The 17,844-nt window shown below is 41.3% G+C and overlaps 1 protein-coding gene across 2 annotated transcripts; it reads right to left on the bottom strand.

The window, feature by feature from the left end:
- Window positions 1-882: 882 nt before the first annotated feature.
- CTSC (cathepsin C) lies at window positions 883-17,776 on the bottom strand. Of its 2 annotated transcripts, none has more exons than XM_057373650.1 (7): window positions 17,570-17,776; window positions 16,450-16,595; window positions 8,086-8,252; window positions 7,489-7,632; window positions 5,364-5,479; window positions 2,773-2,904; window positions 883-2,016 (listed from the first exon to the last, which is right to left on the bottom strand). In XM_057373650.1, the coding sequence occupies exons 1-7, from the start codon at window positions 17,733-17,735 to the stop codon at window positions 1,514-1,516; spliced, it is 1,374 nt and encodes a 457-aa protein (XP_057229633.1). In that variant the 5' UTR covers window positions 17,736-17,776; the 3' UTR covers window positions 883-1,513. The 2 variants fall into 2 exon arrangements, with proteins under 2 accessions (XP_057229633.1, XP_057229631.1); XM_057373648.1 differs by having other exon boundaries at window positions 7,489-7,644; window positions 17,570-17,774.
- Between the last annotated feature and the right edge of the window lie 68 nt (window positions 17,777-17,844).

Genomic DNA, 17,844 nt, shown 5'->3' with positions numbered 1-17,844 from the left:
GRKCAGAGCAGAGTGTGACAATCCCCTCCCTTGCCCAGCTGTGATGCTGYGCCTGATGCTCCCCAGGAYAGGGTTGGCCCTCCTGGCTGCCAGGGTACTGCTGGCTCATTGYTACCAACCAGGCTTAATATCTTTTAGGAGGGGATTGAAAAAAGCATGAAGGTATCCTTTCCCTGCCCCTCAACTTGAGCAAATTAGAATCCAGGATTTGTGAAATTCTGTTACCGAAGTAAAAATGAGTTTTCCCTTCTAAGTTAAATGGGATATTTTGATTACAGACAACTGTTCCACTTTCCTGCATTTTATAAATTTCCTTGCATGTAGGAAAAAAAAACACTCATGAGACTGTATTTTGCACAGAAAAATACTAAGTAACTTTGGTYACATTTTGATGGAAGATTGAAATGGAATTATCTAATTTCACTAATGAAATTATCTTCTACTCATGAAACCAGCACTCACCTCTATGCCACTCATTTCCTCAGGTGAATAGCAAAGACCAGTGCTGTGCTAATGAAGTATTGCATTGCAGCAGAGAAATGGTTAATTCCAAGTGTTACAATCCCTCCTCTCAACTCTATTTTTCTACCTTGTATATTTGAAAGAAATAGGGCAAGAGATTAACAGAAAGGATTTAGACAGGATTACTGGGGAATTAGCAAATTTACTCAATGAGTTGTCCCACATCCACAGCAAGGACTACTGGACAACTTGCTTGATACTGCTGTGACAATCACAGCTTCAGCTGCAACATTGTCAGTTCTCCCCTCTCATCCTTCTTTCCCACCAGTTTWGATCCTGCTAAAGTAAAAGGTTTTTGACAGGAAGCTCAAAATTCATAGACAGGTCATCAAAAGTACCAACTCCTTCYACAAACACAAATTACTATAGGAGTGGGGTGTTTTTATTGAACTCTGAAATGGTCAATTATGAAGCACAGCAAYAAAACCCAGACCTGGAACATTTAGTAACAGCCTGAAACTTAGAATTTATTTTTTTTTTGTCGTAAGGGTTTGACATGCAATTTTTGCAGGACWCTTAGAGCTTTAGAATTTCATTTTAATCAGTGTAATCACTCATTTCCTCACAAATACACATTTATTCCAAATTGCAGTGACTTCCTGATTTCTGAGAAGTAAGGCACTACAGTGTCCCTTCAAAGCAGTTACAGATTATCATAGCAGACACTTCCCTTGAGATCTGAAGGTCAAGATTGCCCATGGAAAAAAAAATGCAATTGGTAACTGAAGATGTGTATTCAATGATGAGTAACCAATCACCACTGTTACAAAAACAGCCATTCTGGGTCATCTACCATCAGACTCGAGAGGAAGCTTCCAGTGCACAGAGCAGAGCTATCAGTGTTCATCCTCTCACAAATGGAAACTGTTCTATTCTGGAAAAATTCCTTAAAGCTGTCTTGTTCAAGCTAGAGGACAGATTTCAACCAGAGTCTTCAAGAATGATTATGTTCTTTTGGCTCAGGACAAGGCACTGGATGAAGACCTCCACATTATAACTTTGGAATAGGAGTTGCAGCGACTGCAATGCTTTCAATTGCACATTCATCAGTGCCACGGCGGATTCTGAAGTAACCATCTTCTCCCCACGAGGTGCCCCAGCTGTTCTTCACAATCCAGAATTTCTCACCACTTTCTGGGTCTGTACCATAGCCCACAAGTAAGACAGCATGATTGGTCAATTCAAAAGGATTTAAACCATCCTGCAGTCCAGTGTGATGGTAGATCCCYTCTTTATAAAGCATGAAATCATTATAAACCTCAAAGGCAACAGCCATAGGGCCATGCTGAACAAGCTCAAGTTTCATCAGGGCTTCATTGCAGCCTCCATAGAAACCACCAACATAGCGGTACTCAGAAGTGTAGTAGTGGTAACAGCTGCGCTTGAAAAGGCACGGAGAGTCTTGGGCTGTGTAAGGGAAGCAGTCCTCCTCCACCACACCGAAATCTTGGACATACTTTCCACCAATGAGATATGGGAAGCCACCATCACAACCTAAACAAAAAAAATGAAAAAAAAAAAGGACGAAAACAACATATGCTTATTCTCTTGGAAAGTTATTTGAGGCAGGAGACTCTCCTACTTGAATCAATACAGATACTGTATTGAACACACACTACAGACCCAGATCACCCTAATACTCCTATTAGCTACAGCCAGCTTCTGAAACACACAAGGCCAAATTCACGTCCATGGGAGCTGTTACTGGCAACACTAATACATGGACCCCTCTTTCACCCAAAGCTCCTGACAATCCCTGTCAGAAAGAGCAGCTAATTACATGCAGTACAAAAATCTGTCCTCACAAGGATACTGTTCTCTAGAAAGGTCCAGTCATTGCTTTTGCTCATCTCCCCGTCGCTGTATGCTCCTCCTCCCTCTGAATATGCCACTACAAGAATATTTAGATCCATTCTTTCTAGGTAAGCATTGCAATTTAGYTAGATTTTGAGCCCAAATCCTTAGATATTCTCCATCTCACAGTTACATGTAAAATCCAGTAACATCCTGAGCATGAGTGCAACTTGTCCCAGTTCAGTGCCATTGCTTCAGTGAGGTAGGCTGAAAAGTTGGGGGTTTTATTTTTATTTCAAATAAAGAARTACTATARATTGTAGCCTGCCAAATACTTTACRRAAGTATTGGCAGTATTTATGTGTGATTGGGAAGGCATGGAAGTTTTCAAAATAGTCTCCTTCTCCAGTATTATCATTACTTGAAAAGTGTCTTTATATATACCAGCATACTCACCCTGAGAATACTGGCTGCAAGACACAACCTGCTGAGGACTAAAGACTGGTTTCTGAGTGTTGTTGGTGAGGATACGTATCCTTGCTTCCAGCATGCCCATGGACGAAAATGCRTAACAGCTGCCACATGAGCCTGAGAAGGGGAGAAAAAGGAACCACAAGGAGCAGTCAGTAACRTAAACAAGGTTAGTCACTTGCCATCAGGCACAACTATTGCTGAAGTCCACTGAAAGGAGTTAAAACCTACAAGAAAGTGATTAGAAGTTGAACACCAATAGAGCAAAAACTTTAAATCTTCATTTAGCTATCATGAATGCAATTCAAAACTCACTTCTAACAACTTCTCAGGGAATGATGAGCTTATTCRAGAATAAGAGGCAATGTACTGCTCCAGTGTTTTTCAGCAGAAGCATTTAAAAGCCATCCAATTACCCTATTCCTTCAGAATGAACCTTCAGAGACTGCATTAGCAGGGCTGAGAAGGCTCTATCCACTCTTTATGGAGGACATATGCTAAGGGGCAATGAACTGTTTGAAGTGAATGTTGACAATATTGTTCTTATTCCAACCTACCAATGGATTTAGTCCCATAATTTTCAGTTGAAAAAATATTCCACCTCTACAGCTATCCCTAAAATAACTTACTTTTGAGACAACAGTGGTATAAATAGCGTGTTTGACATAGTGGATTCATCCCAGCTTCCTTTGCTTCYCWAGGGCATGTAAATGTACACTGGCTTTTCAGAGCCACCTTAATTTCCCTTCARCTTCCTGGCAAAGAGTTAAGTCTCCTTACTTTTGCATCAAAATTTATTTTTGCTTCTTGCTTTAGGCCTTTTCACTCCCTAGGATCTTTCTTTCACTCATTAAAAGCCTTTGGAAGGGGAATGACAAGCATCACAGGGAAGAACAATTACTTGGATGAGGTCCTATTTTATCAACTGCTTGTCATCAAAGTACCTGATTTCYTTTGGTTTCCTGACAGTGGGAAGGTCAAATATTGCAGAGCTATGAAAACGAGGGAGGTTTGAGGAACAAAACAAARTACTTTCTCTTGAACTGTGTAGGTGTATAAAAGCAGAGCTATTACAACAGCAAGGGTTTGTGAAATTGCACCTTCACTCAGATGCATCTCTGAAGAGAAGGGACAAAATCAGCCTAAACAGGAACACTCTTTTCCCAGCAGGGCASAGTGAAGCAGTGAAAGATGCCACCCACTCACTGTAGAGTCACAGCATCTGAGATGGGCCACACTGCAGAACACTTTGTTGCATTATGTGTGCAAAAAACATGAAAAATACAATTCACACAACCATTTCAGTCTGAAGTCTGTTGGACTGGCTGCTACATTTCTTTCCTGCTACCACAGAGCTATTTATGAAGCCCAAAGAATGACCTCTTTTGTAGGYTTTGTTGGGGTCTTTTTTTTAAAGCCTGAAAGCTAAAATTCTAATTTGATGGAGCAGAATGCATGTTCCACAGACATTTAGCACACTCAGCATGGACCCTCAGATTACATAAGAAGTGTAGGAAGCTTTATTATAGGAAACAACAGACTAGTTCTCATTTAGAGAAACTTTGAAGCAACACAATGGAGAAAGGGTAAGTCTGGAAGGGAGTGTTCAACTGTTTGGAAGATAAAAAAGCCTTTAGGATATTCACAGTTCTCACCAGGAGAAAGTACAGGACTCACACCTACACAAGGCCATATAATTTCCTGTTGCCATCTTCCAGCGCTTCCACRTAACTAGAAATTCCACAAGCCTTCCTATGCTGCTTCTGCTACCAGGAGTACAGCTGGCAGAATTTGTCAGATATAAAAGAGGGATCAGTGATTTAAGGCAGGCCCTCCCCATCCAAGGTAATGTTATGTCCCCTTCCCCCAAAAAGCTGCAACCAGATAGCTACCAGTAGAAGCAATTTTATTTGCAAATGGTGGCACAGGAAAGGGACACATTAACTGAGCTCACTCCTGGCCTCCATTACATAATCATCTAATTCAGGCATCTCACACAAGTCATATTAACACACTCCCTACAGAATCAATATACACCAGCATTGTATCCTAAGTTTTTACCAGTATTTTATATTTGTCACTCTCCACAATTTTCATAATGGYTAATGTATCCTCTTGCAATTAGCCATTTAAGTAACTCCTGAATTTATCAGGGTGGTAAGATTTGGAGGCAGTATAAGCAATTWTCATGGGTTTAGTCATTAAAGCTGCATGATAATTTGGCATCAGCGGGAATTAGGAAAAAAATTAGATGCACATCAGTTAAGTCAGTGTGCAGAAAACCATGTCTTTGATTGTTTGGAGAAAAATGGACAGCTGTGTCCATGCASAGTACTGTGGTAAATGGCTTTCACTCCAGCAACTCAGTGATGCCTGGACAAGCCAGTACCACCACCTGTTTTGGTACAGAGTTGTCAGCCAGGACTCCACCCAGTTTCCACAGGTCATTCACAGTAAAGGTGCAATCTGTCAGTTGCAAGACACTAGACAAAACCTTCTGGTTAGCAGCAAATTACAAAGTACATCAAAGGAGCTCAAGAACATTTAATTTAGAGGGTTTATTTATTTATTTTTACCTTGATTCCGAACAGGGCTGACATAATTGACACCATTCACATTTCTCCAGTCCCAGGATTCCGGCAAGCTTGAAACTTTCTTGAGTAACTCAGCTGTTAGAGGTGCTGGCTTTGGTCTAAAGAAGAGAAAATGCTTTTGAGAAACATATCACACTATAGGCAAGGAAACAATTACGTAACACTCAGTTTTTATCTTTGGCTTCTACTAGTTGGACTTGTTTTACACTACGCAATTTAAAACAGTCTCCATCTAAACTGAGTGGGTGTCAATTCTATGAAGAGATAAGTGTCAGCAAGATTAAAGACCTGCTCAAATTGCTCCCTGAGGGAACTATATTATTAACTATCCGCTGTTCAAGAATACATTCAGTGCAGCATGAGCTTCAAAGTGTGCTCTGTGTGGCAAAATCCCTTTGCATAACCAAAGGTGTAAGGACCTATGGCCCAATCAGCTTGACAGGACACTCAGAAAGAACCCCAGACTTTCCCACACTTAAGACGGGGTGTATAAAAGCCCAGGGGCTCTCTTGTTTGGAGCCAGCTCAAGATGCTATTTTGGTATTTAGTTATTGCACSAAGATWAAATTATTTTAAAGATCTGGACATCTGAGTCTCTGTTATGGGAACCCAGGTAAGGAAACCTGCTCCGAGTGTGTATGTGGGGTGTAGCTGCAAAASKGCCTTGGTCCCAGCTCAGGTGGGCAAGTGTGACTGCCAGAGTGGCTCCTGGGTGGTCAGACAGAAGCCTTTGCTTAACATCCACAAGCTACTGAAGTCARCTACTTCTGCACTAGTCTRAACTGCTGAGGTAACTCTCAGAGGYTGTAGCACAGTTCTGCAACAGCTATTTTACTGCAACCATAAGATATATAGAATACCTGACTGGAGAAAGCCTCTTGTCTTGGCAGCATGTGCTGACAGCAACTACAGACCCTTTCACTTCAGACACAGGCGTGGYTAACACCAACAATTCACTAACTGCAGTCCCACTTGCCCTGGAATCTTCTCTGAGGCAAGTTCTTACTGTGACTACTGCATAAGTGTTGAACGCTACCTGCCCTCATCTACCACTTGGAGCCATGTGATGTTCATATGAGCAGGAGAAGAGCTTCCTGCATTCAACTTTCACATAACCTGATGCTTGTCCTCAAGTGCCATTCACAAACACCAGACACTGAAGTCTGTTTTGAAAGCAGGAGAGAGCCAACCAAATACTGTCATGGCACTGCTAAGTGGAAGAGAGTTTCCAAATAGGTTAATGTATTTAAGATCATCTACAAGATGAAGTATACTGTCTATATAATGAAACCATAATCTGCATGATACTCCCATGCAAATCTGTATTTTTATTCCACAGTAGAACCTTCTTCTACAACCATACAATTGACACAGTTTGGAAAAGTAGCATTCCTATTCACAAAAATACCAAGAGTGGACAAAGCAAAACTATGAAGAAGGTAAAACAMCTATAAAGAAGGGAATCCTTAGATCAAAGAAGTCTAGTTCTCAAATTACGTATAGGATGATGCACCCATCCCCACTGCCACTCTCATCTAAGTGATCTGCAAGAGCCTGACGCTATTTTATGGGTTACTTTCCTGTTTCTTCACTGAGACACTCCTACTAGAGGACTCTTGTTGCAGGCGTGGCAAATTATCAAAGKAACCAGGGAATTCCCTCAAAAATCTTTGATATTCATGTTTAGGAGCAGATTGCAGTTCACAGCTTTTTAACTGCAGTTATGAACTGCAAATATGAAAGCAGAACCAGGATGAAGCATAAGCAGAAACTCCTGACTATGGCAAGCAGCTGATGAACAGACACGAGAGTGTCAACTGAGACTGTCCCCAYTTTCTCCCTGCACATATGAATTCAGCAGCGAGTTACTGGGCAAGACTAAAGGGTAGGTGACTCTATTTTTCACAACTGCCTGAGACAACAGATGCTCAGAATAACCATTCAAATGAAAAATATGTTTGCARCCCCATGAATGTGAACTGGAAGGCCTTGAAACTTGATTAAATATCTAAACTACAAGCCAAAACATAGATAGGACAAACCAGGACAAATACAAGCAGACTCTTAGCAGCAGTGAGGTTTGTGGCAGAACAAAGTGTCTTACTACCTTGAAGCTCTGGAATAGAGACCCCCAGCTCTTTTAGTCAGTTCTTCCAGGGCGAAATTCTCATACTCCTTGTATCTTGTTGCTCTCCATGACTTCTGGTGAGCATTGATAGCATTTACAAAGTCRAAGTTGTGCACATAACGTCTGTGGGAAAGACTGCAAAAAAAAAGAGATCAACTAAAACAGTAAGAAAAGGACTGGGAYTGAAAAGTAAAGGTGTTCTCTAAACTCAATATATAAAAGACTATATCTGGAACTGTCTTCTGGTACATACTGATAAGRAACATGGAATTACTGGATCAAGGCAAGGTTTCTAAAACTTGAGACAGACTAGATAAAACCATGCTCCTTAGATAAGCCAGTTTTATAACTGGGCTTCACCACAGACTGAAGGAAAAACTGTGTGATGCAACAGGCACACCCTCCTGTGTTCTTCTGAGTTCAGGTTTATTTCCAACATTATCACTGGCATTAACTTCAACCTCAGTATTGGAATTGGTTCTGATGATCTTAGCTAAAATTTGGTTCTTATGATTTTAGCTATAACATCAAGCACTGTTATGAAACATTTTATTTCAGTAAAAATATGTTGCTTACCTTCCCCTGGGCTTCTGGAGAGGTAGCTCGTTGATATGAACATCTGAGGGAGATGAAGAAATCTTGTGTCCTGTGAAACAAGCCCAGTTGTGGCCAAGTACATCATGCACCCATCCTGGTAGAGTCTCATTACAGTAGCTGGTTACATTCTGGCCTTCCTTTTTGTACTGTAATGTGAAGAAGTTATGCTTGTGTTGAGCAGATGCATTTGTTAGCACAGCAGTAGCTCCCCACCCACTCAGCTGCCTCTTGACTGTGTTTTACAGGAAGTGGCCAAACACACTCCCAAGGTTAAGCAGATGAAAGAAACTGGTATTTATCAAATAACTGCAGAAGACAATTGGGTTGTGACTTGCACTTTTAGCAACAAAGGATGCATTCCTATCAGTATCAACTAACCTGTGCTAATTCTTTGGGTGCAAAGGTTACTTTCTCAGCAAGATGTTAAAAAACCTCTCACTACTTACCCTTGTTTTCAAGGTCCTGAGGTTTCTTGCACCAAATATATGACTAGTCAAGCTCACTCTGGATTGCTACAGAAGTTTGAGAAATTAAGACTTAAACACAGGGTGGATGGCAAGTTTGTCATCCAGTAACCTCTCATACTATTTCTCTTTTAAAATTTATGCACTATTTTTATATGCTTATGTACTACTTAGGCACTGGTTTTGTTTCATCTTTAACCAAAGATGAAACTTCCTGCCACTTTTATAGGTTTGGGCTATGATGGCAAAGCATCAAGAAACAATTTCACGTGAACTATCAAAATRAGACACTAAGAAATGATGATCCCTTAAGAGCAGCTCATTTAAAGTTGGCAGCACATAGCGTAACTAAAGCCTCAAGTCCCGAGTACTAATACTACTTTTTTCAGCAACACAAGTTTCATTTTACCACTGAAGAGGACTAGTAATTCAATATATTCAGTGAAGTATGTATTCATACAACAGGTARCACTAACATTTGGCCCAGCTACCTAAATTTTCTGGATTAGCAATTCTCTGACAACACAATGTGTCATGGTGGGGGTGTGTGCAGCTCATTACTCATCTCCTAAGGTTAAAGCATGTTTTGTATTACACTACAAAGGCACCTTGAAAACCCCATGCAAGAAAGGTTTTAATTTTACTATTCTAATCACCAAAAAAAAATTATCACTTAAACAGAATTCAAGTTTCCTAGTCCAAGAAAACTTCATTAAATCTCAACCTATTTGAGTCGCACATGTAAAATGGTAGATGGATTTTGTAACTATGTTTCAACAAAATGTTYGCTCAGCTTCTTTACTGAAGGTGGTAGTGGTGGCTTACAGTGATGGAAATACCCCATGGAAAGGATTAATTAAAGACACTGGGAGGTTTGTGGCTATTGAGGTTTTGTGAGAAATCTGAAGGAGAACTTACAGTAAAATACTTAGGTTTATCGATCAGAGGAATAAAATTAAAGGTTAATCCTGACTGTTTTGGAACAATGGAAATTTGCTTTGTTACCAGTCTKGAGGATGCAGAGGCAAAATATCTACACCCAGCAAGTGTGTTTGCTGACTGGAGCAGGATGGGGGCACTAGAAGGCTGAGCTGTTGCCTTGTTTTATTATTCCCATCTTACCATGCAAGATTGTGCAATGTGGGAAATAACTACACTTAGCCAAATACCAAGGGCAAGGTCCAGAGATGACTTTTGGGAAACAGCCTCTTCAAAACAGAAATCCAGACATTTCCAACAGCAACAGATAGTGACTTTACATCTAATTTACTGTGAGATCACTTTTTATGGCTCTTCATGACAGTAGAAATTAATATCTGTCTTTTCTATCTAAAAGCTGCCACAGATTATAACAAGACTAAGTACAGCAATTCTCAATAACCATAGACTTTCAATCAGAATACCTGAAGATTATTAGGAGAACAGGCCTGCTTCCTGCAATTATCCTGCCTCACACAGAGTGTTATASTGAGTTAAAACAAGTAACACAGATTTGGGCGTTATCTTCATGGAAAAAAAGGCAATTAATTATCTGCTAACTAGCAAATTAAAATAACAAAAACAAGAAAAAGGTGGTTTTCTCCTAGAAATCCCTCTCCCTTTCCAGGAGATTAAATTCATTGCTTTTTTAAGGATGTAGAGAGATAACCAGAAAAGCATTCACACCATCTGTGCAACTTAGCTTTCAGAAAAGTGAATGTGGCGAATTTCTTACACCTTTCTTTCAGCTCACACATATCAGCAAAACTAGAAAGGAGGTGAGGGGACAGCCAGTGGCAATRCTTCAATACAAACAAGACAAAAAAGCCGATTTCAGATAGTCTGTGTAGAGGCCTGAAATTAGGCAATTCAAGTTGTCTGTAGCTACCTTTTCATAGARTGCCAGATTAAGCTGTTACTGAAATGACTTAGGAAAGTGGATGTGGAAACTTTGAGATGTAACACATGAATGACATTTGGATAAAGGGAATTTKAACTCCAAGAAACACTGTAGCTAGATACCCACATAAGGTCGCTATTTGCGTTCCTCTCCTCTAACTTTTAATTGAGAGCCACTGACGTAGAGAAGCGGCAGACAAGCCCTTAAAAAATCTCATCAGTGCCATAACAATGATGCCTACTGCTTACCAGAAGGTACACTATTAAATCATTGTTAAAACCACATGCAGCATTTTTTACTTCTACCAGTGAAGGACTGACAGATGAGATCTAGGAAATTTGACTGTACCAGTTTTAGAGAACAGACTATGAGTACACCTGCCCAGCTAACAGTCAGTCATACAGGGGTATGGTGCCATTGCATGAACAACAGAAGACTCAGGTGGATGTGAATTACAATGTCAAATTCAACTRAAGTTGCCAGCACAGTACCCAAAATATCCACAGAATCCACCCCAGAAAAGCATCCTTCATGGAGGACAATACACAGCTGTGATCACCAGAACTGCTGGACAATTGCTTGCATGCATTTCTCCGCAGACTTAAGAAGATGGCTTTCATTTCTGAGTTAACACCACTGCAGTTGTGCCATGTGATAATTTCATCAGCCAATGCTCACATCTGCAGTGTTAACTCCATCCAATGACCTGACCAAAGGACAACTCCTTTAGAAAGGCACCCAACTGTATCCATAGTTCCAATTCTGAGCTTTGAAAGTAGTAAGATTTAATTCTACCTCAAATCCCTATTTTTTCTCAAGCCTAACAATTCATGTCCTAATGCCRAAGTTTAGCCAAGCCACTCCAATGTTAACCTTAAAAGGCTTCATGTAGCTAAAATTCAAAGTGTGCTGTTAKATATCTGAAACCAGGTAAGCTTTTCAGTGAAGTATACTTTTAATRAAGTCTTTCCTGTGTTGGTCATCATGATACAATTTAACTGCATGTTCAATCCTAGTCCTAACTGTTTAAAGCTTTTAAAAAACCTTTAATCTCACTAAGAGTAAAGCAAGACAGGATGGAGACCTCATTGGTCACAGCATTTTAACAGGAATTCAGCAGTGCTACATAGAGAGGCAGACATTCCAGACTCTTTTACATCTACTGCTCTCAACTGAAGCAACGCCTGGGCAATAAGCCACATTCAGTTCCAGGAGGCAGGACTACCCTACCCATTAAAYCTGGTAAAAAGACTTCTCTCTCAAATTTACAAGTGTGCCTATGCATTTTAATATGGGAAGCACACACTGAATGAGAGCACAGCTGCAGACTTGCAGATGCCTTACTACACAAAAATACAGTAGATATTACCAGAACAAACTACTGCATCTTGCTACCCAATATAAAATGCAAGMAAATATCAACTACAGATGCATTTCCTTTACTCTAGGAAACATTCTGCAATTCTGAGTTTTGTACTTTCAGATTTACACTTCAGGRAAGCAGCAGTGGCACACTGCCAGTTAAGCAAGCCCAAATAAGACAAGYTAAAAGCTGACGTTCAATTGATTTYCAAGATGACTTAATAGCATGAGCAACTCTAACACTTGTACTTTGGCAACATGAAATAAAATGCATTCTGGTGYGGGGCTTTTTCCCATATCCTGAAAACATAAATATTAACTGCTGTCGCTTATCTAGGCTGTTTATTTCAGAACAATAGTCCTTGATTTTAACCAAATTTGGGAGCATTGGGGAAGAGAGAAAAAGATATGAYGAAGGTGTCACCAAGTCAGACTGGAAAAGATTAGCAACTTGAGTGGTGAAATATTCTAAAGTCTATCTCTTTCTTTTTGTTGAAGTAGTAACCTTTCAGTAAGAAAAAAATGCCAGTTATGGTACTTGCTAAAGAACATGTCAGAGCCACTTAGCCCAAGGGACAAACAGGAACAATCTYATGAGACTGTCTCTTTTCAAAGTGGTAGTCTTAACAATAAATAAATACCTCAAAGATACCAAGTAATTGAAACAAGTTGGCCTCAATTTTCCTTTCAGCCTCACTCTAGCTTTTTATGTTATGCTGTTCCTATTTATTTTCTTCCTTTCTGAGGGTAAAAAAAAAATCTTTGAAGCTTTATATATTGCATAACGCTAAAGAATCTTTGTRTCATCCAGCAGAAGCACATGATCAAGCTTCTGCCAAAAGTCAGTACACTAACTTCACATCCAAGTTCAGTATAGGAATGTTTCAGAAGCACACATTAAACAAGTTATTTTGTGCTGCAAACAAACACCAGGCAGAGTAACTGTGACTTGTGAGAAGCAGAATGCAAGAATGCAGTAGGATGCTGCATTTAATTTGGCAAACTTAAAGGGACAAGTTTATGTACAATAGTTAGAAATAAAACTGTCAGAACTCCTTACTTATGATACTAAAGTAAACTGAGGAAAAAAAAAGATTGATTAGCTCACCCAATCCATTTCTCTGGTGTATAATGTCATTTCCCTACAGGYCTCATGTGAGAGAACAAATACCTTGTAAAGGCAATGAAGCCCTACAAAAGTTTCAGTGGTGTCTGTTTAATAAGCTACAGGAACAAATAGCTATGATGAACTCACTGAAACATGCACAGCCAAACAGGCTGCATCCATATCTACACAGTACAGTAGCTCTGATAAAGCCACCACTTAKACAAGCCCACGGCATTCCTGTCAGTAATTAACAGCTTAATTCTTTAACACTAGGAAAGAATACACTGGAGGTTCAATTAGCAGAAGTGGCTCTTTAATCCTGAAACTCAAAAAGTACTGTATTGGCTTAAATACTGCTGCTCATTGTACCTGGCAAATCCTTCCTCTGCTCAATGTCAGACATGGTGTATTTTTATTTCATATGTAACACAATATTTACGGGATTAAAAGTAAACAGATATGCACAGTTAAATATGCCACGAGGTCAAGCAGTTTGCAAAGAACCAGTTCCTCCCTCCAAGTACTCACTGATAGTTGTGAAATTGGAGTTTTGGAGGCAGACACATTGCATGTTGTTGCCCAATAACAGCAAGCAGCTGTCTGCAGCAAAAGAAAAAAATCCATTTACCAAGTGCTGTGGTATTTCCTCATGCTTCTCAGCAATAGACTTGCATCTTGGTAATCTGCTGCTCYTTTGACAGCAGAAAAATTATTAGAGAGGTTAACCGAATTGAGCTCTAATCCTCTCTATGGTGCTTAAGGAAAGAAGTCTTTAATTTAAATATGTCTCACTGATGGATTCTCCACCACTGAGCAAAGAACCAAACAAGCTTGCTATTTCTTAATACCAAAGCCAAGTTCAAAACCAATAATTAATCCATTACCTCGCAAAGGGCTGAAACACATTCATGATCATAAAATGCAAGCCATTGCACATTGCTACTGCTCAGCTGTTTATTTGACTTTGTTTTGAGCAGCAAGATGAATCAGATGACCACCAGAAGCTCCTTCCAGCTTAAATTATTCTACGGCAGTTTTGATAAGTTGTTTTAAAAGTACTTTTGTAATGCAATGAAATCAATGCAATAAATTAAACCAATGCAATACATGAAATCAGTGCTTATTTGTCACTTGACTCAGCGCTCATCTCCTGGGGATGATGTATTTCACAAAGTATGAACAGCAGCAGCCTTCGTGACACTCAGCTATCTTCAAGTTTGCACCAAACAGATACATTATATCCCAGAGAAGCCACACTGTTTCTATGATTAAATTCCTCACACTCAGAATTCCTTTGATAATCAGCAGCTATTTTACAGCTCTACACATAGGCTTGCAAAGCAACTCTGTATTTCAGTGTAAAGTATCAGCCTAAAGTCTCCTACTTCAACTATATTGTCCTCAGATGAGTCCAACAACGACTGTGGAATTCTACCTGCCAGAGACGTCTCAAGACCAAGTTCATGGACAATACTAACAGCATACTGTGCTCTGCTGTCCTCATGGAGGCAGCAATTCCTGCCACTTGTAAGGCAGGTCCTGCCACTGCAGGTGAGCTCATAGAGGTATCCCTGTCTGAGAAGTTTCAGAGTGATTCTGCTCAGTTAGATTATCCTTCAGTGCTTTTGCTGTATCACCTGCCAAACCTGTGAGGAGTTTCAATATAATCATGACAATACAATTTCACTATCTCACACAGAAGAGAGTGTCAATCAGGTACTTCTCATCCTTTGCTTCTGCTCAAGTGTAAGACCCTGTCTTATTTWAAAAATTGCATTCTTATTTCCAAATTTCCAGTTATATGAATGCATTAGGTCTTGACAGTTCATTTTATAGTGGCTCATATAGGGCCACATTTCAGATTTGTGAAGAAAACAGTGTTGATATTSCAGGGATGTTTTAGTTACTGCTGAGCAGCACTAACATAGCACCAAGGCTTCATCTGCTCCTCAGGCAACTCTGACAGCAAATAGGCTGGGGTATACAGGAAACTGGGAGGGGACATAGCTGAGAAAGCTTACACCATCTGACCAAAGGGATATTCTGTGCCATACAATATCATGCATAGAATTAAAAGCTGGGGAAAGGAGGTGAAAAGAGGGGCAGAATCATGGCATTTGCCCTCCTATGTAACAGTTATGCATGATGAAGCCCTGCTTTCCTGGAAATTGCTGAATACCTGCTTATTATGGTGGCAAGTTACCCTGGTAGCAAGCAGTGAATGAATCCCTCATTTTGCTTTGCTTGACCTTTATCTCAACCTACATGTTTTTGCACTTCTATCCTTCTGATTCACTACTCCATCCCACTGATGGCTGAGTTGTGCTTTGCTGTTTACTAGGGTTAACCTACAACAATGAGCGCATAAACAACTTCCACAGTGTTAAACAGTCTGTACAGTCCTTTCCCTTATATGARTCCAAATCGGCACAGATGGAAGCTGCAAGGAGTTTGCAGTTAAACTGSAGCCTTACACATAATTTCTGTTCAGTAAGGATTAAAATTTCCTGAAAGAATGGATCACTAGCTTTGTTARTATCTCAAAACATAGACGTTAAAATAGCTGCTGTAAAATAAACYATCTACCTTTGCTCACAGAAAGACAATTTAAAGAAAAAGTTATTTCTTCAGTCTCCTTAGTACTAGCCAAAGTTTAGAGATTTTAAGGACAAGGCCTGGGTGTTTACTGTTGACTCATCCAAAGCCAGACACAAGCTCATACTTCTCAAAACAACCAAAATCACATTTATTGTTCCTGCCCAGGGCTGCACTCATCAACTGAGAAGCCCCGCTGCACAAAACATCTGTCTTGTAGGTAGTAAAGTCATCCTGCAGAGATTACTTCAAACCACCCTTCATATTCATCATGTCCCACTCATCAGGATAGAAGCAGAGCACTCCTAACGAGTGTTTACTCCTGTCTAACCCCTGCCTATCATCACTGTTTTCAGCTTGACCTAAAGGCATTAGCAGGGGGTGAAGAGAACAGTATTACTCCAAAGGAATAATTAGAGACAGCAGAGTGGTTCCTTAAATATTGAAGTAGTGTTCTGAAATAAAATTTAAAGATCCCAGAAATCCTCCCTCAAGGAGAATAGATGGCTCYTAAGTTTCCATGTATTTGACAACATCTGTAAGGAAAGATAAAGGTAATGGTATTTGCTATTTGACTTGGGTCCGCAGGTTCCAAAAAAGAAAAATTCCAGGCTAACAGGCAAGTTAGCTTCATGAAGGCCTTCAGTTGCTTTAAGCACACCCAGAAGGGGAAGTAATAGCATSTGTTTTTCAGAAAATAGCCAGTGTGGAATATAAATACCTCTTCCTTCTCTGCTCCCTACCCAACCACTGGTAACAGTTTCCTTATGTTAAAAACAAGAAAAGAAGAAATCCTTTATCTGGTATCTTAGAGCCAAWGATTATCAGGTGTTCCAACCACCCCACTGTGGCACTCAAGGACTGAAGAGAATCTWAACTGCAGGCCATTTTGGCAAATGGCCAAGCAAAATCCAGAACACACCACGTTAACTCACCTTAAAAAATGCAAACCACTTGTAGTCATTTATCMCAATTTCAAAGCCTTGATTGTAAATCAGAGTGAAGAAACCATAGTTGCCCAGACTATCCTGAGCCACATCTAACTTCTGAAGATTTACAACCACCTTTTTCTCCACAGGCYCTAAAAGAAATAAAGAAATATTATGGCATGATTACTGTATGGGAGAGACAAAAATAATACAAAAAACCAGCATAAAGGATGTTGTAATTTTATTCCTAAAGATGCTAAAATATACTTGTTGAATATAGTGTTCTGCAAAAGGGCATCAAGACACTTCAGGGCCTCCACTCACCTGTCAGTGGGTCTACATGATCATTTTCCCCACTTTTAGACAGAATCTGCCCATTTAATTAGCAGCAGCACCAATAGCTGTGACAGCTGATTTAAACACAATTTGCTGCAGAGCTACGCAGGTTCATGGGTGCTGTGGCATCACTCAGGCACCGTGTCTGMAATGACAACTCTTCCCCTACAACATCTGGGATGAGCATCACACATCCCACACTCCTTCACACCAGTGCTCCAACCCTACCACCCACCTCACCTCCACTGCCGGTACTGCCACTTGTCTCCTCTGATCAAAAAGCACATGACACGGAAAAATGCAAAGCATCTACTATTTTTAAAATGACACCGACATACAATCATTCAACAATTACTCCTCACTACTATTATCCCCTGGAGGGAAGTGCTATTTCCATCTCTCTGGATGCTGTCAGGTTTCCCCACTGCCAGCTCTGACAGCATCCCAGGCGGTGCCCAGGTGTCACCAGCAMTGCCACCCTCTCCTGCTGGCCATGGCCACTGCCAGGAAAGGCAGAGCTGGGCAGCAGAGGGGCAGAGAGCCGGCGTGAGCCATGGGGCCCACGTTGAGGCCTAGTCAAACCCTAATCGAAACAAACAAAAGAGAAACAAAACCGCACAGTAAGGTGGAAGTGCAACAGCGCAGGCAGCCGCCTCCCCGCCGCCCATGCCGGTTCCGGGGGCTCTCGGCACGGAGCGGCCGCTCCCCCCGCCCCGCTCCCAGGGCGCCCTGTCCCCCGCCCGCCCGGGCTCCGCAGGGAGGGAGCTGGCCGGGGCCGCCGCGCTCTCACCCGCCTGCGAGCAGTTGCCGTGGCGGCCGCCGGCCCGCCAGACGCGCAGCTCCCAGGCGCCCAGCAGGTCGGCGAAGGAGCAGTTGGCCGGCGTGTCGCCCAGCACGGCCGCGGGCAGCGCCGCCAGCAGCGCCAGCGCCAAGCCCCGCAGCGCCCACCCCGCCATCGCAACGCGCCCGCCGCCGACACCGACACCGCCGCTCGAATGGGCCCGGCCGCCGCCGCCTCCCCGCCCCCGGGCCCGGGCCCGCCCCGGCCGGGCCTCCTCCTCCCCG

The sequence above is a fragment of the Malurus melanocephalus genome, unplaced genomic scaffold (genome assembly GCF_030028575.1).
Source record: "Malurus melanocephalus ecotype Western Australia unplaced genomic scaffold, MMel_1.1 scaffold_204, whole genome shotgun sequence".
NCBI lineage: Eukaryota > Metazoa > Chordata > Aves > Passeriformes > Maluridae > Malurus > Malurus melanocephalus.
Note: the sequence above shows the minus strand (reverse complement) of the source record. Positions and strands in the feature narration are given on the sequence as shown.